The sequence below is a fragment of the Erithacus rubecula genome, assembly GCF_903797595.1.
Source record: "Erithacus rubecula genome assembly, contig: scaffold_94_arrow_ctg1, whole genome shotgun sequence".
Taxonomy (NCBI): domain Eukaryota; kingdom Metazoa; phylum Chordata; class Aves; order Passeriformes; family Muscicapidae; genus Erithacus; species Erithacus rubecula.
The window spans coordinates 551,299-573,240 of record NW_027635383.1 but is presented as its reverse complement, the minus strand read 5'-3'; the positions used below and the strand labels follow the sequence as shown (position 1 = coordinate 573,240).

At 48.5% G+C, this 21,942-nt stretch overlaps 1 protein-coding gene across 3 annotated transcripts in view; it reads left to right on the top strand.

Moving 5' to 3' along the window:
- The window catches only part of LOC306816865 (uncharacterized protein), a 147,219-nt gene that overhangs the window by 107,292 nt on the left and 17,985 nt on the right, over window positions 1-21,942 (top strand). For 2 of the 3 annotated variants that reach the window (XM_079333312.1, XM_079333313.1), the window contains one exon: window positions 14,345-14,449. In XM_079333312.1, coding sequence (XP_079189438.1) covers window positions 14,345-14,449 — 105 coding nt within the window. Of the gene's footprint in view, window positions 1-14,344; window positions 14,450-15,262; window positions 15,582-21,942 lie in introns of those variants that run through there. The other variant, XM_079333314.1, reaches the window with a different exon arrangement.

Below are 21,942 nucleotides of genomic sequence, written 5' to 3'. Positions count from 1 at the left end.
GTTATGTGAAGGGAAAAGGCTCTGACAGCTCCAGAGATGGACAACTCACAGCAACATGCTGGGCCCTGGCCATTTTGGGGGGATTGGGGTTTTCCCCTTACTTCTCCTTCTCTTGGAGAATTTTCCCATAATTATGCTAAGGAAGTCCTGCTGGGGCGGGAGCCTGCTCCTGCCTGCAACCTTCCCAGCAGTGCGGGCCCTGCCGTTGTCTACCAGGACCGTGCGGAGAAGTGAGTGCCTGCGGCTGAAAAGGGGCTGGAACTGGATTATTTGTTCTGTTTTGTTGTTAATTTTCATAGCTGCTGTTGTTTCCATTTGTCTGGTTAGATATATTAGTAAAGAGCTGTTATTCCTACCCCCATATCTCTTCCTGAGAGTCCCTGATTCAAAAATTATAATAATCGGGAGGGAGGGTGCTTACATTCTCCATCCAGGGAGGAGTTCCTGCCATTCTTGGCAAAATACCTGTCCTTCAACCTATAACCCATTGCTTACAAGACACTGCTTGGTATGGTACAACACTTTCAGGAGGAGGAAAAATAAAGCAAATCAATGGAGCCATGTCCGCACAAACCATGTCTGAGCCTTGAGGGAAAAGGAAACAAATGAACAGTTAACGTATGTACGCCAACCATTGCTGAACCAAAAGGACAGCCTAAGCTGGTAGCAGTCGCCCTGGTTCAGAAAAGAAAGCCCGCATAGTGAATGGTGAGGAAGAGGCATGGCCTTTGCAACCAGCAGAAGAGACAGAGCCAGAAAATATCACTCGATCTCTGTCCCTGAGCAAGGTGCGTGAGCTGCGTAGAGAGCTCACACGCGAGGCAAATGAGTCTGTATTGACCTGGCTGCTCCAAATCTGGGATGCCATGGCTAAACGGTAGAATTGGCAATGGTAGTGAAGCCAGGCAACTGGGCACCCTGTTCCAGGGTGTGATTATTGGCTGGGGGATCAGGAAAATGCAGGAAACTCTCAGCTCCTGGTGGCAACTGCTGTCCAGTGTGAGGGAAAGATACCTTTGTAAGGAGCATTTCCATGTTCAGCAAGGATGGTGGAACATGATGGTGCAGTGGCCGTAACTCCTTCCTAGCTATTTACTGTGTTAGACTCTTAAGAAGGAGCTAAGCACTGCATAGGATAAAACAAAGGTTCAAAAGAGGCTCCTTGCCTTTCTCAAAGTTTGTAGCTTATTTCACGGTGGTTCCAGGGCAAAAGAGGAAGAGCATCTCAGATAACAGTCTGTTCTAGGAAAGGGTCAGGGAGGGGAATTTGGCTTTCTGCCAATAGGATAGGGACAGGAGGGAAGGGTTAAGACATTCCTTATACCTTCTGGTATCGGGTTACAACATGATGGAGCAAGGTATCCAATGCCTGAGGGAATTAGCTGTGCTGGAGATTGTTTTTTCAGAGGACAAGGGATTCCCTAAAAGTCTAGGCGGTATCTAGTACGCATCACAAATGTGGCAGAAATTCACTCAGCTCGGGTCAGAAATAGATTCCTGATACTTAGTGATACTGCAATGGAGGGAAGGAGATGGTAATGTTAGTGAATTGGTTTGTAAAGTCAGCATTTATGAAGACACTGTCGCCGCCCCGTTGCAGGCCCATGTCTCTCCTGTGGAAACAAAACTAGCTGAGCATGTCAGGAGCATGGAAAAGAAAATTAAAGAGGGCTACCAGAAACTAAGAGAGAAGCTTAAGGAGGGAATATTCCATATCTTGCCAGGACAGACAAAAGTCTCTGCTATTAGGAGCAGGCGTCCCCCAGCTAAGGAGAGAGGGTACGCTCCGGGAGGGTATACTCCCGGCGGTATCGGAGTGATGATGGTTCTGTCCAATCCTCTTGAAGTGAACTCCACTTCATATGTACAGGAAGGGAAAATAAGTATCGTGACTAGAACCAAAAGAGACCCAGCCTCTAGCCAGGTAGGGAAGAGGGTCTATTGGACTGTGTTGATCTGATGGCCTGGCACATCAGACCCAAAAAAGTATAAGGCTTTAGTTGACACTGGCACACAACGTACTTTAATGCCATTGAGAAATGTGGGGGCAGCATCCATCTCTGTTTCTGTGGTGGCAGGGGGATCCCAACATCTGCATGCACTGGAAGCTGAAGTGAGCTTGGCCAGAAAGGAATGGCACAAACACCCCATTGTTACTGGTCCAGAAGCCCTGTGTATCCTCGGCATAGATTGCCTCAGGAGTGGGTATTTCAAAGACCCAAAAGAAGAGCGCCAGGAGAGGCAAGGCAAAAGCTGCAGTAATGCATTTAAAGCTGTCAAGGACCGCTCCGATGCAAGCTTGGAAACTCCCCAGGTGGCCTGGGCTGGCACCGAGATGAGAGAGGAAAAAGGGGTGCTTCCCCTTTCAAAAAGGTTCCTGCAAACTCACGTGGGTGGCAGCTGGTCCCAGTGCTAGTAGTGGTGAAGGTGCGGGTGGCGGACGGCTGGAGACTGGAAGCTTCTCATCCGCAGTGGGCACGGGAGGGGAAGGTAGGCAGAACTCAATCATAATGCTGAGTTGCAGCGCAGCAAAGTCCCGGTTCAGAGCGCACAACCTCCCACAGCACCATGCGATAGTTCGATAGTTCGCAGATCCCCTGAGTGGAAGAGGCCACCCTCCCAGCAAAAAACTCCCCAACCCCCTATTTCTTTGCCTTCCCCAAAACAAAAGTGTGTTGGTATCCCAGGGCTATTAGCTACTCCTTTTGTGTCTTGATTGTTGGCTGTTCATCTAGGAGTTACCCCTTTCCCCTCCCACTGTCTCCACAATGATCATGGGAAGGAATTCACTGAGAACCTAGGCCCATAACACCAATGCATTTTTCTCCATTCTTTGTCAGCAAAGTGCAGGCCACAATTTTCTTCCACCTGGAGGGGTTTGCAGTGCACCTGGAACCCACTGCCTGAGAGGTGGCAACACAGTCCCACCATTTGCCACGGACTGGTCCAGACTGCACTGGAAACTGGATGACGCTCCGGAACATCTGCAGTATGATGATAGCATCATTGTATGGGGGGACGCAAAAGTTTTTGAGAAAGGAGAGAAGATCATCCAGATTCTCCTGAAAGCTGTTTTTTCTATTTAACCAAGTAGGGTTCAGGGCCCTGCTCAGGAAATTCAGTTTCTAGAAGTCAAGTGGCAAGATGGACGTTGCCAGATTCCCACGGAAGTGATTGAGACAATACCAGCTGTGTCCCCCACCGACCAGCAAAAATGAAACACAAGCTTTCCTAGGTGCTGTGGGCTTTTGGAGGTTGCATATCCCCGAGTACAGACAGAACGCAAGCCCTCTCTACCCTGTTACATGGAAGAAAAACAATTTCCAGTGGGGGTGCTGAACAACAATAAGCCTTTGACCAGATCAAACAGGAGACTGCCCATGCTGTTGCCCTTGGGCCAGTCAGGACAGGACAGGATGTGGAGAACAGTGCTCTACACTGCAGCAAGCCAGGGAGAATGGTCCTTCCTGGAGCCTCTGGCAGAAAGTACCCAGGGAGACCCGAGGAGGGCCACTGGGGTTCTGGAGTCGGGGATACAAAGGATCTGAGGCCAGCTATACCCCAACTGAGAAAGAGATCCTGCTGGCTTATGAAGGGATTTGAGCCGCTTTAGAAGTGATTGGCACCGAAGCACAGCTGCTTCTATCACTCCAAGTACCAGTGCTGGGCTGGATGTTCAAAGGAAAGGTTCCTTCTCCACATCATGCCACCTATGCTACATGGAGTAAGTGGATAGGTCAGACCAAACAGTGAGCCCGGAAAGGAGTTCCTAATCACCGTGGGATTTTGGAATTCATCACAAACTGGCCTGCAGGTGCGAGTTTTGGACTGTCTTCTGAAGAAGAAGAGGTGCAGGTGGCTTGTGCTGAGGAGGCCCCACTATATAACCAACTTGCAGAAAATTAAAAGCGGTACGCCCTCTTCACTAATGGTTCCTCCCATATTGTAGGGAGAAACCAGAAATGGAAAGCAGATGTATGGAGACCCACAGGGTGAGTTGCAGAAACTACTGAGGGAGAAGTTGGATCAAGTCAGGTTGCAGAGTTCAAAGCCATCCAGCTGACTCTGGATATTGCTGAATGAGAAAAGTGGCCAAGACTCCACATCTCCACTGACTCATGGTTGGTAGCAAATGCTCTGTGGGGATGGCTAGATCAATGGAGAAAAGTCAAGTGTCGCTGCAGAGGGAACCCCATCTGGGCTGCTGAGATGCGGCAAGACATCACTGCCCGGGTAGAGAAGCTGACCATGAGGGCCCATCCCGTAGATGCACATGCACCCAAGCGTCAGGCTAATGAAGAGCATCGTAACAACAAGCAGGTGGATCAATCTTCCAAGGTTAAAGTACCTCAGTTAGATCTGGACTGGCAGCACCAGGAAGAGTTAATTCTAGCTCGGTGGGCCTGTGATGCCTCCGGTCATCAGGGGAGAGATGCGACGTGCTGATGGGCTTGTGACCGCGGGGTGAACTTAATCATGGACAGTATCTCACAGGTTATCCATGACTGTGGGACATGTGCTTCAGTCACGCAGGCTGAGCAGTTGAAGTTTCTATGGTGTGGCAGGCGGTGGTCAAAGTACAGCTAATGGGGAAGCCTTTCAACTTGATTACATCTCACTTCCCCAAACTCACCAAGGAAAACTATGTGCTGACCAAGGTAGAAGAAACCATCGGGTGACTGGAGGCATACCCTGTGCCTCACGCCATTGCTCAGAACACCATCCTGGGCCCGGAAAAGCAAGTGTTGTGGTGACGTGGATCCCCGGAGAGAATTGAGTCTTAAAACAGGAAGCATTTCATGAAGAGCCTCATAGACACCTGGGCCAGATAGCCATGGATTTAAGTGGGTGTGTCATATTCCCTATCATGTGCCATTTGCTGGGAAACTTGAACGATGGAATGGACTGACTGCTGCAAACCACCTTGAATGCGCTGGGCAGGGAAACCTTCAGACCTGGGAGCTGCGTTCAGTGAAGGACACCTGTTTGGTCAATACCTGTGGTTCCATCAGTTGAGCTGGTCCTACTCAATCAGAAACCCTTGCATACTGTAGATGGAGATGAAGTCCCGTGGTACATATAAGAGGTATGTAAGAATGACAGTCTTAGATTAGTCACACCTCAAACAAAAGGCACACCCAAACGCGGGATCGTTTTTGCTCAAGGACCTGGTTACACTTTGTAGGTAATGCAGGAAGATGGGGAAACACATTGTGTACCTCAAGGGGACCTAATTTTGATTGAGAACTGTCTGTAATGTTTCATTGTGTGTATATGTATATATATATAGGTATATAGTTGAAGAAAAGGTATTAATTGTGGCATGATGTAGATGATATATATAGGGGTGCAAGGTTGTCCTGGTTAAAGGAGTAAGGTGCAAGTTTAACCCGTGGTGGGAATAACCAAACTGTGTATCTAGCCCGCTCTGGGTCATTCCTGATGAACTTTTATTGATGGATCTCTTGCAGTAGCTGCCCAGGGCGCATCCGACATCTCAGGCTACAAGATGGATATTAAATGAGACAAGGAAATAGAGGCAAACACTTCGAGGCAGGGTAGTGTTTCTTGACACAAATGACTCAGCCCTGATCACTCCCCTCTGGGGAAGCACCAGCATATTCCCAGCCTGCCTAAGGTGTCATCTCTGCTAATGGGCCCTAATGGACTCAATGGCACTAGGATCATAGGCATCTGCAGTGATTTAGACCGCCCAAGACTCAAAACATCCCATGAGTCACGGTATTACATTCCTCCACTGTGAAACTCCCTGTCCTTGGGGAGGTCCTGAGCAATCCCGCCTGAACCTGGGCATATATATAATCTTTGGGTTTGGGGACTTTTGGCACCACCACTCGACAGATCCAAAGGAGGACCAAAACATCAAGAGGACTGTGACCATTACTTCCAACAGGACTGCGACCACCACTTGATAGGACTGGACTGTGACCATCACTCTGACCAACAGGGTGCCAGTTTATATTCTGACTTTGTGGGTTAAAGCCAGTTCTCCCTGTATCATTGTATTTATTGTAAACTGCTTTGTACATTGTAACTCCGACCTGTCATGTCTCCTGAGGTAGATGTGTGGGGTTCATTACTCCCGACGGTCTGCTTTTAAACCAGCATGCTGGGTGATTGCCATAGGCTTTAGAAATCACTGGCACCTGGTGGCATTTTATGTCTTGCCTCGCAGGCAACCTGATTGTGGATACTTTGCCCCAAACCAGAGAGAGCCAAGGGTTATGAAACCCAGATCCACTGGAGAACTGTAGGATCCTAGACCAGCCCAGATGTGAAGGGACCTCGAAAGATCATCTGATGCAGCCTTTTGTGCGAAAGGGAGCCTAGATGCGATTATTTATCACCCTGTCCAATCGCATCTTGAAAACCTCCAGCAATGGGGACTGGTGCGACTTGTGTCCGTTGTCCCTTGTCTTCTCCATGTGGTTCCCTTGAAGTACTGGACTACTGTGAGGGGTTTCCCCCTGAGCCTAGGCATGTGCCTAACAATTTGTAACTAGTTCCTTTGTCATTGCTGGCCTTCATGCAGCTCCCAGCTGCTTTTAGAATGTTTCTCCTCAGCTTTTGGATCATGCTGAGCCCATTTGTCGAGTATTTAGGACTTGAGCTTATTCCCTGCTTCTGTAAGTATTCAGTGATATGTCTTGCCATCCCTCTGACTATGCCAATTGGTGGAAATGGGTGTTTTAGGTTGCTTAAAGAATCGCAGGGAAAGGTGAGAGCAAAAGCAGGTTCTCCAGCCCTTGAGCATCTTCATGGCCCTCCTTGGCACCCTCTCCAATCTGTCCGCCTCTTTTTATTGAATTCTGGGGATCAGAGCTGGACACAGAGTGTGGCCTGCAGGCATGACCTCTGTGAGAATAGGCCAGGGTCTGCTCTGCGCTAGACAAAGCTAGTTTTTACCAGCTAGGCACCAGACTCCCTGAGAGCCTAAGCAGAGCGACTCAGCAAAGCTGGTGGCACCCCTGTGTAAGCATATTTAAGAAAGGGTAAAGCGCTGCCTGGTGTCCGTATTTCCCTGCTGCCCTTCGATTTGGCAGGTAGCTATGTCCTGAAGGAGCTTTTTCATCCTCTTTTCTCCTCCTGTCCTATTGAGGAAGGGTGATGAGAAAACAGCTGGTTGGGCCGCTGGCAGCCAGCCAAGGTCTGACATCATAAAGCCTAAAGTGCATACTCTTCCGTGTAGAAGGGGGTGGGTGGCTTAGAGATTTTAGGAACGGGAAAATTAATTAGGGACTGAATGTTGATTTGAGTGAAGGGCAGGTACCAATTCGCCTTCTATAACTGCAATTTCATCAGCAAAGGACAGCTGAGAATCAGGCCCCAATGATGCTGGTTTGGGTGTTGCTAAGATGGAGTTCATTTCCCCATAGCAGCTCTCACAGTGCGGTGTGTCACGTGAAAAAGGGAGGCTTCCTCGACCCTTGTCGTGGGGAGATTTACTCAATCTTTAGTGATTAATTTGACTGTGTTTCAGGCAAGTCGAGACCCTTGTGCTCAACCAGACTGTCAGCGTCCCATTGGGGGGATCCTTCACTGAGCAGTCCTACTGGATCAGAGGGTGGTTTGACTGACTTAGGGAAACACGCCAACAGTGTAAGGGAGACCCCTCAGCAGGTCTTCCCCTTTAGCCATTGTGTTACCTGCTGCTGGTGACTGGTAGCGTCTGCCAAGGATTCACACTAACAGTTTATGGAATAACACTCCTTATTAATATAAATTGTGACAGGTTAAGGTTTGAGGAATGTCGGTGACAGTGTCTGACTGCAAAAATATATTTGAAGGAATATACAGACAAGCTCTAATTCCCAATAAAAGTTTCAGCATGCGTTGAGTATGATTCTTATCCAATAGGCATCTCTATGGGGGAGAAGACAGGTTCAGCCCATCAACTGATCCCAGCAGCTACGATGGAGTCTTCCCTAACTTTTCCCCATTCTCGACTTATTTTTATACTATTTCAGTGTGTTTAGGCGGAGCTTGAGTGACTATTGTCATACATACCTTTGTTACTGATTGGTGTAAAATTCTCTTGCTTTGGTTTTAAAGATTCAGTCAAAAAGAATATAGAGCGCACGCCCAGTGAGAGGTGGGCATGAACTTTCGGATGGAGGTGTGCGTTAATATTATTATTGGGCTCTAATGAAGCAAGTTCATCTACGAAAAGTGATTTCACCACAGTTGCTGGCTCAGCAGTACGACATACATCTTACCCTGTCTCCCTCCCCTGGTTGACAGGTGGTGTGCGGTTTATCAGCTGCAAAGTACCATTGAGTTCATTTCCCTGCAAGGATTTATACAGAGCCTGGCCTTCGCTCTACTCCACCCTCCATCCCATCCCCCTTAACAGGTGTGTGTGTGTATGGGAAGTCATCACGGAATAGCTTTCAAGTCATGACAACTGCATTCCATCCAGGGAGCAGCAACTGGGATTTGCTCTATAATTCCCATAGTGTTATAACTCCTGTAAGAATGTTAATATAACTCCTAAGTTTCCTCTAATTGAATGTCCAGTTACCAGTCCACAGAGTCCGCGGTCATTTTCCCACACCGTGCTTTGCATTGGTAGCTAGAGAGGTGTTGATAAGACACCTGTGTTTTGGCTATTACTGAGCAGCGTTGGCACAGCATCAGTGCTGCCTCTCCAACCTTCTGCCCCAGCATCAGTAGGCTGGGCAAGATCCTGGGAGAAGATGCCACTGGACCAGGTGACCCAAACTGGCCAGAGGTCTATTCTGTACCATACGACTTCAGCTCAGAAATAAAAGCTAAGTTAAGGAAAGGGAAGGGGACACATTCGTTATTTACAACGTTTGCCTTTCGGAGCAACGCCTACGCGTGCCAAAGCCCCGCTTCTTGGGAAGTGGTCGGACAGTGCTTGCCTATGGGAACTACAGGATATAATTATTTGGTTTTCCTTTTTGCTTTTTTTGTGCAAAACCTTTTCTCTTTTCCTTTAATAAACTGCCTCACCCTGAGAGTTTTTTTCCATCTCATTTTCTCTCTGTTTCAAGCTGAGCATGGGGAGTGATAGTGCAACTCTGTGGGCACCTTGCATCCCAAGCCGTACTCAACCCACCACAGATGCTTTAATGCCCTCTAGGTGGTGTAGGATAAGGGCACTGATAATGCAAGTAAGTAATTGGCTGTGTAGGTGGTGCTTCCAACAGCGTTCTGGGTTCTATGAGCATGGGACCCTGTTTTTGGATCAGCATCTGCTTGAGAGTGTGGGCCTCCACCTTTGTAAGCGGGGCAAAAATATTTTTGCCAGTAGGATAGCTGACCTCATTAGGAGGGCTTTAAACTAAAACTGAGGATGTGAGGAGGGAGGGGGAGAGAATAATCAGCAGCCCTGTATGGAAGTGGTGGACAGGGTCAATGAGCAAAGGGCAGGGCAAGATCTCCAGTACCTGGAAATCCCCCATAGAACCCAAAGGCAGCAGTGGATCTTATAGCTGCAAGTGTGCCCAGCAGAAGGATGTCCTTGGACAAGTAAGTTTTTTAAAGAGGAGTTTGACAGGAAGCACAGAATCTGGGTACAGGGACAGGAGTTTGACGCCAGGTATTGTACGCGGTCACAGTCTTAGCGACGGCCTGCCTTCAGAGTGCACAAAAGGAAGGTAAGGCAGAATGTAACCTCGGGGTGACTGACGTAAGTAACTCGTGAGATGAAGGAGACCAGATGCATTTCTGTGCTCAGGGTAGAAGGAAGAACCCTACCCCATCTCTTGAAGTGCCCCTACATAATAGACAAGATGCTCCTGGTTTGGAGACTGAAGAGCACATGAGTAATGGACAGGACCCAGGACAAAGCCAACCATGCAAAGCTGAACTAACCACTTGCCCATGTTAGAACCAGTGCGACCAGAGAAGCACATAAAGGTATTAGTAATTGGAGATTTCCTCCTTAGAAACACCAAAACACCCATTTCCCACCCTGACGATTTATCTAGAGAACTCTGCTGCCTACCAGAATCTCGCATTCGTGGTGTCACTTAGAGGCTGCCGAGGCTGGTGAACCCTACAGACTATCATCTGCTCCTACTCTTCTCTGCTGGGTCTGAGGAGGCAACTTAGAACCCTCCCAGGAGTCTATTATGTCTGTAGGAGCGATGTTAAAGGATGGAGAGCACAGGTGGTGATCTCCTCTATTGGTGTCTGGTCTGGGGAAGGGTTCCAAAAAAGAGGAGATGGACTGAACAGCTGAATGCTGGGCTGTGTAAATGGTGCCATACTCAAGGTTTTTGCTTCTACGATCATGGATCTACCTTTAAGAAGCCAAGTCTGTTGAGAGCTGATGGGATTCACGCCACCAAACGGGGCAAGGTGGTCTTCACCAGTAAGCCAGTTAGACTTAAAAGGAGGGCTTTAAACAAGTCTCATTAGGGAAAGATGATGGAGTTTTGAGCAAGAGAATAACCAGGGACTGGTGATGTGTGAGGAACCAAGAGGGGAATATTTGAGAAATTCTGCAAAAGAATTAGAGCTTGATCCTTGTCCAAAAAAGGGGCATGGTTAACAGCCCAACAGAAGTGCCTCTGTACCAATGCATGCAGTATGCACAAAACAGAGGATCTGGAAGCCACTGTACAGCCGGAAAGCTAAGAATGTAATCACTGTAGTAGAAATGTGCTGGGACAACTCAAATGACTAGAGCTCAGCACTCAATGGCTATAAACTGGTCAGAAGGAAGAAGAGGTGGAGGTGGCCCTCTAAGTAAAGCAAAAATAAGGGGGATTTCCTTTACAGAGCTGTCTTTGAAAGACAGCAATGAACAGGTTGAGAGATTCTGGGTGAAAATTAGAGGCCAAGTTGTGTCATTAAGAGTAAGACATTTGGCAGAAAATAAAGCCCTTTGAGTTCCAGCTGGTCCTCAGAGATCAGAGGAGACTGGGTGGCGTCAGGTGCAATTTCCGATTGCGACCAATTTAGCACTATAAGTCTGGTTACGTTCTCTAAGATTCTTTGCAAGCACAGATTCAGGAATAGAGTGATTTTCTGAAGTTACAGAAATAGGGATTTGGAACTGCTATTCAGAAACGCACCAGTTGTGATAGAACTCTAATAACATCGTGCTAACCCATGCAATACTAATAATAGCAATGGTATGCAATGGCTTCCCAAGAGGGCATCCCCACTTGGGAGGAGGGAGAAGAGAACAGACCGGCACCTGTCTCCAAGATCTTTTGGGAATTCCTGTTGCCTAGCTGAAATTTCTACCCTCCTTATATACAGCCCAATCTTCTCCTCATTACGTATAGCACGATGTAAGCGGAGAGCTGAGCAATATAATCATATATGTGGAAGTATGTACTCCAGTTAGCTTATTAGCATATGCATGAGTGTGCGTTTTAATACGTACATCACCCTTAATCATGCAGTCGTTACTTTTTTGGCCTTGGTGTCCTTCAAAGTTCTGCTCTTAAGACTTTTTTCCATTTCATGCCATTCATCAGAGCCAAAAGAGGACTATTCTAGCAGCCCATGAACTCCTCCTTCATCCTTATTGTCCCGTCTTGATGTCAGCTCTGTGGATCTCCATCAGTAAAGATAACGTGGAGGGTACACGGTTTTGGCCATATATAGTAAGCCTTAGCCCTTTCCTGGCTCCATGGGCATCATCCCACACAAGCCAACAAAGGAAACCTTGTGGTCGGTATCTACTATAGGCCACCTGATTAGGAGGATGAGGTCAATGTAAGAAATCAGACAAGTTAGGCAAGAGATGAGCCTGGCTAAGTAAAAGCTAAGGTAAACCTGGAGCTGAATTTGGCAGTGGTTGTAAAGAATCATAAGATGGGCTTCCACAAGTGCGTTGGTCAGAAAATAAGACTAAAGAAAGCGGAAGCAATCCTCATGCCCTGCCTTCCTCCCCGCGCCCCTCCTTCCTGCCAAATGAACCAGGAGGTCTAGTGGCCAGCAATATGGAGAAGGCTGTGGAACTCAGGGCTTTATTTTCCTCTGTTTTCACTGGCAGTATTCCCACACCTCTCAAAACCCTGGACCTCAGTGCAGGGACTTGGGGAACAAAGTGCATTCCATCATAGGAAGCGATCTGTTTTGGGACCACACAAGGAACCTGTGGATACACAAGTCCTGCACCTGGGGAGGCACAACCCCATGCACCAGTACATGCTGGAGGCCGATCAGCTGGAAAGCAGCTTTGCAAAATAGGACAATGTGCCCTTGCCGCAAAGGCGGCCAAGGATATCCTTAGCCTGATATAGAGCAAAGCAGGGTTTATATATGTTACAAGACACTTGTGTGGTCCATCCAAGGTGCTCACTGTCCCCGGGGGTGCAGGGCACCATAGACCATCCTTGGGCAGCTTTGAGGGCACTGCCTATTTTTCTAAAAGCCTCCTACCCAGCTTAGCCCATACCCTACTGCATTTAGCCCCTCAAGCCAGCAGTGCCGAACGCACGCTTTGTATTTTATTTGCTTCCAGCAGACGTGCACCTTGGAATTATCTGCAATGGAAGCAGGACATTCAGCAAACAATGTAGAGCAACTTCTTTTGGTTCTTCAAAATGTCCTGAGAAGTTAAGGCCAGGCCTGCCCTGCCCTGGCCAAGCAGTCATTTGACTGGAGGGAGCAGCACCAAAAAGGCACAGGCACCTTTGGGGTGGACTTGATGCGGTTACAAATAACAAGAAATAGTAATTGTAGCTACTACAGCCTCTTCTGCGACCTCGTAGGCCGCCCTCGGATTCGCAGCACTACACGGGGCAGATCCCTCCGCGCCCCGCGGGGACCAGGTCGACGAGGGCGGACCCGCCAAGGAGGCGGAGGAAAGCGAAAACGGCAGGCGAGACAGCAAATGGAGACGCGGGCCACGATCCGTCGGCCCAATGGGCGCCAGGGAGGGCTCGTCTTAGTGGAGGAAGTGTCGGAGCGGACACGGGCGTTGTCCTTGGCTGACGAGAGTACGGGGGTGCTGTCCTCTCGCCCTGGTGGCGCCACTACTGTCTTTGGAAAGATTATCGCCAAAGCGTCTCTGTGGTATCGTCAGCGACGAGGACTAGGAGGTAGCCGCGAATTTGCTCTGTGCGCGGTTCCTATTCCCCCCCTCCTCCCGCTTCCCCTTTGCTCCCTCCCGCTTTCCCTCCCCTCCACCTCGCCTCCCCTCCCCCTCATAACCGCGCTCGCGGGCATCTGAGCCGAGGACGGCCGCTGCGCGGTACCCGGGCGCGCAGCAGGGCGTGCGGCGGCGCTGCCGCTGCGGGTGGGTGCAGGGATGGGGGACGCACGGGGCCTCTCTGGCTTATGGCGTTCTCTGCTGCACCGTCCCCTAAGCTTGTTCTGTGCCGCACCCCCGGCCTTCCGGCTGCTGCGGGCGTTCTGGGTTGCTGGTGTTGTCCGGACTTGCCTCGCATCCCACCCTACTGTGTCGTGTGCGCGCGTAGAGAAGGACCTCCGATGGTAACTTGGTCTCAATGTGTCTGCGAAGAGCCTCGAAGAGGTTTCGCAGCTTCGCTGTGTTAGTCTTTGCTTCTGAACCCCAAACCTGGATTATTAGGACAAGGAATCACGGCTTTCTGTAGTTAAAAAAAAAAAAAAAAAGGATTGGTCATCCTGCAGGATGCAATAGCTTTCCAGAAGTTGTTTGTGTGGGGCATTAAGACCGTGATAACAGCGTACTTGCGAGGGTCACGAGTGTTGGTACTGGAAACCGGAGTGAGCTGCTTAGACCGGGTGGGGGGGGGGAGGGAAACAATGCAGCCGTTTCCTATGCGTTGTTAACTTGAAGGTATTATCCCATATGATGTAGTTATTAAAATGCTGAAAGTTAACAGTTTGGGATTCCTTCTGCTTTCTGCTTTCGAAGGTAGGGTTTGCATGCAGTATAGAAGACAGCCTCGCGCTATGCACTTGAAGGCTTCCTGTGATTCAATACTTGAGCTCCCTGTCCTGTGGGAAATGAATGGCCGCTGCTCTTCCACTTCACTAAACTCTTTAATGATTCAGTTAAGCCGTTTGTCTCCAGTCTCTGCATGGACCACATCCAATAGAAAATCTGCTTAGGAAAGAATCAACCCGAACTAAAACTTATTGGAGGTTTTTAATTGCGAGTAGCGGCCTGTCTCCTTTCCCCATCGTCTTGCATGAGGAATCCCGCTTCTGGAGGGGGGCTCTGTAAATTGACTGTATTTTGGGTATAGAAGGCATTATATTCATGCAAGAAAAGCCAATGTTCTGGCTTGTGTTTGGGGTACCTGGTAATCTGCTTCTGTAGGAGTTCAGCAGGGCAGATGGGTTTGCATAAGGTCTCACCTTTCTCTGATGCCAGTTATGTTTTAACTGTTTACTCTTCCTGCAGTGCTGTTCGTTCCATGATCTTTTGCCCCTAGACGGGACCCTTTTCCTAGTCATGCCTAAGGAGCCAATTATCGAGTTGTCTGAAGCAGGAGATTCTGGTGAATGTGTAAGTACTGTGGGAGTTTTCTGTATGCTAAACTGTGCCTGTAGATAGTTCCTCATTTACTAGACTCTTTCCCATCCCACCCTTTCCATCTTGACAGGGCACTGCAGGTTACTTTGGGTTTTCTGGCGCTGTCATCTTCTGCCTCTAGCTCGTAATGGAGTTGAGCTTTTTGTAACTAAAAGCAGTGCTATAAAGCAGTGCTGTTCCCTGTGTATGTACTTCTGGTGCAAAATGCAGTGTTGTTTTGGAGCACAGTCTGGTGCCTATTGTTGTGGCTTAGAGTAACAACAGTAGTAGTACTTCTAAGATGGAGAAGAGGGCTTGGGGTTTATGGCTGGCCAGGGGCAAGGAGGGACAAAGGTGGTTGAGAGATGCTGGATGTTTTGCTTTTATCTATGTAAGTCAAATTCAAGGCTTTGTAAACCTACGCAAAAGGAAGCCTGACGTTTATTTTCTGCCAGGATTGGTTACGTTTCCTGCAGACACAATGGGGGCTTTAACCTGGAGACAAGGTCAGCTTCTGTGGCCGTTTTGTAGTCCTTTGCTGTCTAGCTTGAGAAAAATTGCCGAGCTCTTTTTTGCCCCCATACCGTGCACGATTGGCCTTTGTAGCTTTGTTTGGCAAGCTTCAGTAGCCAGCGGTTGGCCGGACATTAATTTGACGTGCAATGGTTGAATTGCTAGGAATTGGCTAGCTGCTTTCTCTGGGTGGTTCTTGGCTCTCCTTTCTTCCCTTCCTGCTTTGTCCCCTCTTTATGTGTTCCTTTTTTCTTTTTATTTTACTTATTTATGGGTTTGTACTTCCTTCTCCAGCTTCTTGGGCATGTAATGATTGTTGGCGAGATGTGTGTTGCTCACCTGGGCCTGACCAATGGATTCCGGATGGTTGTGGATGAAGGGCCCGAGGGTGGGCAGTCTGTCTATCGCATACATCTACCCGTTGTGGGTGGCCGTCAGTTGGGCTGGTCGCCTGGCTAAGATTTTGGCACCGCAAGAGTTGATGCACGTGCACAAATTTCCAGTGAATGGATTTCATCTTTTGCCCATCAATCTAGAGGCTTTTGATGTGTAATTTTTTTTTTTTTTTGTTTTGCCGTGTGTCAGTGGAAGGTAATAAAAGCCTTGAGCAGCAGTTGCACAATAAAGATTTTCTTGGGGATATCATCTCGGTCTTGCGCGTCTTACTGAGGGGAAGTAGTTCTGCAAGTTCAAATGGTGTCTCCCTGGACTACAAGTAAGTGGAATGTTTCAGCCAGATAACAGCATTTCAGAGACAGATAGTGATTTTCCTGTTCATTTGAGGCATGAAACTGGAAGCACTTAGCAGTCTCTCACATCTTGTAGGATGCAAAGTCTTAGCTTTTTGGGAGTGGTAAGCCAGCACAGAGAAAGCCCATGGAGGCTGCTGCTAAAACTGTAGAAGATAGTGTGTGTGAGGCTACATGCATGCTTTCCAAGGGTGTTTTCGCCATGGTGCACTATGTTGGAAGCATCCACCTCCTGTTGGACCTGAGAGTCCTGGTGTAAACTGGAGTAGGGTGCCAGTTTAGCACTATGCGCATGTAAGCAAACTGTGTGTTGTGCCACCCTCTGTGTCATTCCTGTTGATCTACTAATGATGGATCACTTGCAGTAGCTGCCTGCTGTACACCTGACATCTCAAGCTCCAATCTGGGTGTTAAATGAGATAAGGGAGAAGAGGTGAACCCTTGGGGTAGGGTAGTGTTTCTTTTTCTTCACACAAATGACTCAGGCCTGATAACTCCCCTCTGGGGAAGCACCAGAACATTCCCAGCCTGCCTGAGGGGTCATCTCAACTAATGGGCCATAATGGAATCAATGGCACTAGGATCATAGGCAGCTGCAGTGACTTAGACCATCAAAGACTGTCAAAATATCCCATGACTCACAGTTTTACCTTCCTCCAGAGTGAAACTCCTTGTCCTGGGGGAGGTACTGGGCATTCCCACCTGAACCTAAGCATATTTATACTCTTTGGGTTTGGGGACTTTGGGCACCACCACTCCATCGATCTGAAGGAGGACTAGAATTTCAACAGTACTGTTACTGTCACCTTACGAACCGCTTGCCAATTTGTACTCTGAGTTTGTGGGTCAAAACCAGTTTTCTTTGTATCATTGTATTTTTTGTCATCTCTAGTAAATTGTAACTCTGACCTGTAATCTCTCTTGAGGTAGATGTGTGGGATTCATTTCTCCTGCCGTTTTGCTTTTAAACCAGCACATCTTTAGGCACCCAGTGTAAGTCTTGAGAGATGTCGGAATAACAGTTTTGTTCTAAAGCATTTGTATATTGGGGTATAGAAACTTTCCTGATCATCACGTTTCCGGGTGTATTCACATGTATGTTGTACCCTGACGTATTTCTGCATAGGGGAAAGTATTTTCCCATTATGATGCTCTCTTTACACTCAGGAGAGGAGTCAACATTTCTTTGCTGATTCTACTGCGTTTATGGAATGATAACGTCAGAGGCAATCGGTTTGATTTGGAATGCGTATTCAGTCTTGCTTGCCTGTCCTAGTCTGGGCTGCTACCTCTGGGTCCTCATTAAAAAATCGCACCCAGCCTGATTCCTAGGAGTGCCTACCTGGAACAGAGGCTAGACAAGGTTAAGCGAATAAAAGTAGGTATTGATTACAGGCCTTCAAGAGGTACACCTTGGGCAGTCAGAAGCCTCAGAGGCTACACCCAAGATGGATGATGGTCACTTGTTTTTCAGACAAATATAGGTTTGGTCCATTGACATATCAGGGGTTAATCGTCCAATTACAGCTGCAGGTAATGAAGTCGTATGCCCCCAGTTTGCTCCCCCCAATTCACTTTTGTTTATATTTTCCGGGGCCTGAGGCATTTTGGTGTCCTTGGATCTGAGGCCTAGAGGGATTGTTTTGCCTGACCAAATGTGAAGTCAGTTTGCTAACACTTTATATGGAGTTCAGTATAATGCACTAATGCAGTAGGGGATTTGAACAATAGAAGACATTGATCCTGAGGAGTGAAGAGGATGTTTTTTCCCGGCCCTTCAGACCTGCTACAACAGTTTTTGAGAATGTTGAGCTGCCTTCATATGTAAAGGACAGCATAATCTTGTTAGTTCTGCTAACTTTTCTCTATATGGCTTGCACTGTCTACGCCATGCTTAGAGTCAGGACAGAGGCTTCTAGGGAATTTGTCTGGAGGCCTGCCCTGGGAGTAGATAATCCTGAGTGGCACAGGATGTCGAAGGAGATGGACCAGTATTTGGAAAACTTCTCTCCTCCAATGATCTGGAAGTTCACCTCTGAACACCTGCAGGACCCTGTTAAAATAAAAAGTTATGTGAAGGGAAAAGGCTCTGACAGCTCCAGAGATGGACAACTCACAGCAACATGCTGGGCCCTGGCCATTTTGGGGGGATTGGGGTTTTCCCCTTACTTCTCCTTCTCTTTGGAGAATTTTCCCATAATTATGCTAAGGAAGCCTGCTGGGGCGGGAGCCTGCTCCTGCCTGCTACCTTCCCAGCAGTGCGGGCCCTGCCGTTGTCTACCAGGACCGTGCGGAGAAGTGAGTGCCTGCGGCTGAAAAGGGGCTGGAACTGGATTATTTGTTCTGTTTTGTTGTTAAATTTCATAGCTGCTGTTGTTTCCATTTGTCTGGTTAGATATATTAGTAAAGAGCTGTTATTCCTACCCCCATATCTCTTCCTGAGAGTCCCTGATTCAAAAATTATAATAATCGGGAGGGAGGGTGCTTACATTCTCCATCCAGGGAGGAGTTCCTGCCATTCTTGGCAAAATACCTGTCCTTCAACCTATAACCCATTGCTTACAAGACACTGCTTGGTATGGTACAACACTTTCAGGAGGAGGAAAAATAAAGCAAATCAACAGGAGCCATGTCCGCACAAACCATGTCTGAGCCTTGAGGGAAAAGGAAACAAATGAACAGTTAACGTATGTACGCCAACCATTGCTGAACCAAAAGGACAGCCTAAGCTGGTAGCAGTCGCCCTGGTTCAGAAAAGAAAACCTGCATAGTGAATGGTGAGGAAGAGGCATGGCCTTTGCAACCAGCAGAAGAGACAGAGCCAGAAAATATCACTCGATCTCTGTCCCTGGGCAAGGTGCGTGAGCTGCGTAGAGAGCTCACACGCGAGGCAAATGAGTCTGTATTGACCTGGCTGCTCCGAATCTGGGATGCCATGGCTAAATAGTAGAATTGTCAATCGTACTTGTCCATGTTTAGGACAAATTTGGGGAAAAATACGTGCAAAGGGCCCCCTCCCCCCCTTACAATTCCTTCCTTCACCAAGCTCGGAAAGAATTTTCTTCAAGGGAAAGTGGAAAAAACTTTTTATTAACAAAATACAAAAGAAACACTTCCCAGCACAGACCCAGATGAGATGAACTCGGCAGATCTTCGCCGGGAAGGGCGGCAGAGCTTCTTTGGCAGACTTCCAGAGGTGGTCTCCAAAGTTCAGATCCGTGTCCTCTGGAAGCCGGTGCAAATCTTAGTCATGAGGAGGGGAGAGAGGGAGAGGGGCAGTTTAGGCAACCGGGGAAAAAGCAGCTGAAGCACTCGGGGGGGGGGGGGGCACAGCTAAAGCAGCAGAAGCAGCAGCGAAAGCAGCTAGGAGCAGCAGCGAAAAGCCCCAAAAGCAGAAAAAACACCCGCCTAGATAAAACAGCCCGGGGGAGGGGCCGGCAGCTCCATGGTGGGGGGTAGGGAGAGGAGCTAGTCAAAACATAACCCATAACATTCCACCCCTTATCCCATGTCCTGATCATTGACACACGATTGGGATACACACTTACTAAGCACAACATGAAAACTTTCTCTGACTTGCTCAAAACCTTCAACACTTACACATTTCCTCCTTCTCACTTGCTCAGGCCTTTGTCACTTACACATTTCCTTCTATTCATAAAATCTGGCATACAATGGTGGTGACACTCAACAATAATATTTGTGTACAATTTGTCCTATAATCACATCTCCCTGAGGTACACAGCAGGTTGTTCCATCCTTCTGCATTATCCACCAAGTACATCCTGGTCCTTGAGCAAAGGCAATCCCACGAATGGGTTTGCCTGTACTCGAGGCAGGATGAATCCATACTGTCTTCCCTAGCAACCCTCTGACATGGGCCACTGGGACTTTGTCTCCATCTACTACATTAAGGCCTTCACACTGGGCGGAACCTGCTCGGTTGGTGGAACCTCGAGTGTTGACTAACCAAGTGGCTTTTGCCAGGTGCTGCTCCCAGTTCTTGAGAGATCCCCCACCCAATGCCTTTAAGGTGGTCTTCAACAATCCATTTTACCTCTCCACTTTACCTGCAGCTGGTTCATGGTAAGGGATATTGTACACCCACTCAATACCATGTTCCCTAGCCCAGGTGTTGACAAGGTTATTCTTAAAATGAGTCCCATTGTCTGACTCGATCCTCTCAGGGGTACCATGCCTCCAAAGGACCTGCTTTTCTAGCCCCAGGATGGTGTTGCGGGCAGTAGCATGGGACACAGGGTAGGTCTCCAACCATCCAGTGGTGGCTTCCACCATGGTCAGCACATAACGTTTTCCCTGGCGGGTCTGAGGCAGTGTGATATAGTCAATCTGCCAGGCCTCCCCATACTTGTACTTGGACCACCGTCCACCATACCAGAGGGGTTTTACCCGCTTGGCCTGCTTGATGGCAGCGCAAGTGTCACAGTCATGGATGACTTGGGTAATGCTGTCCATGGTTAGATCCACCCCTCGGTCTCGTGCCCACTTATAGGTGGCATCCCTACCCTGATGGCCTGAGGCATCATGGGCCCATCGAGCCAGGAACAACTCTCCCTTATGTTTTCAATCTAAGTCTATCTTTGAGACCTCTATCTGTGCAGCCTGATCTACCTGCTTGTGGTGCCTATGTTCTTCATTAGCCCGACTCTTGGGAACATGGGCATCCACATGACAGACTTTCACGGGGAGCTTCTCTATTCGAGTGGCAATGTCTTTCCACTCATCAGCAGCCCAGGTTGGTTTTCCTCTACGTTGCCAGTCAGCCTTTTTCCACCTTTCCAGCCAACCCCACAGAGCATTGGCTACCATCCACAAATCAGTGTAAAGGTAGAGCTTTGGCCATTTCTCTCTCTCAGCAATGTCCAAGGCCCGCTGAACAGCTTTGAGTTCCGCAAGTTGACTCGATCCACCTTCTCCTTCAGTAGCTTGTGCAACCTGTCGTGTGGGGCTCCATACGGCAGCTTTCCACTTCCGGTTCATCCCCACAATGCGGCAGGAACCCTCAGTGAAAAGGGCGTAGCGTGTTTCATCTGCTGGCAGCTGGTTGTACGGTGGAGCTTCTTCAGCCTGGGTCACTTGCTTCTGCTCCTCTTCATCAGCGAGACCAAAATCTTCACCTTCTGGCCAGTTCGTAATTATCTCCAAAATCCCAGGGCGATTCGGTTTACCAATACGGGCGCGCTGCGTGATGACGGCAATCCACTTGCTCCATGTGGTGTCGGTGGCGTGGTGAGTAGAGAGAACCTTTCCTTTGAACATCCACCCCAGCACTGGCAGTCGGGGTGCTAGGATAAGCTGTGCTTCTGTGCCAATCACCTCTGAGGCAGCTTGAACTCCCTCATAGGCAGCCAGGATTTCCTTCTCTGTGGGAGTGTAATTACCTTCGGACCCTCTGTAACTTCTGCTCCAAAATCCCAGGGGTCGGCCTCGGTTCTCGTCCGGCACCTTCTGCCACAGGCTCCAAGACAAACCATGGCTCCCAGCTGCTGAGTAAAGTACGTTCTTCACATCTGGTCTCCTCCCGACTGGGCCAAGGGCTACTGCATGGGCAATCTCCTGTTTGATCTGAGCAAAGGCTTGCTGATGTTCAGGGCCCCAGTAGAAATCATTCTTCTTGCGGATAATAAGGTAAAGAGGGCTCACAATCTGGCTGTACTCAGGGATGTGCATTCTCCAAAAGCCAATAGCACCTAGGAAAGCTTGTGTCTCCTTCTTGTTAGTAGGTGGGGACATAGCTGTAATCTTGTTAATAACATCAGTAGGAATCTGATGCCGTCCATCTTGCCACTTCACTCCCAGGAACTGAATCTCCCGAGTAGGTCCTTTAACTTTACTCTTCTTGATGGCGAAGCCGGCTTCCAGGAGAATTTGGATAAGTTTTTCTCCTTTCTCAAACACTTCTGCTGCTGTGTTTCCCCATACGATGATATCATCAATATATTGTAGATGTTCCGGAGCTTCACCCTTTTCCAGTGCAGTATGGATCAGTCCATGACAAATGGTAGGACTGTGCTTTCACCCCTGGGGTAGTCGGTTCCAGGTGTACTGCACACCCCTCCAGGTGAAAGCAAACTGAGGCCTGCATTCTGCTTCCAAAGGAATGGAGAAGAATGCATTTGCTATGTCAATGGTGGCATACCACCTTGCTGCCTTGGACTCCAGCTCGTACTGGAGTTCCAGCATGTCCAGCACGGCAGCGCTCAG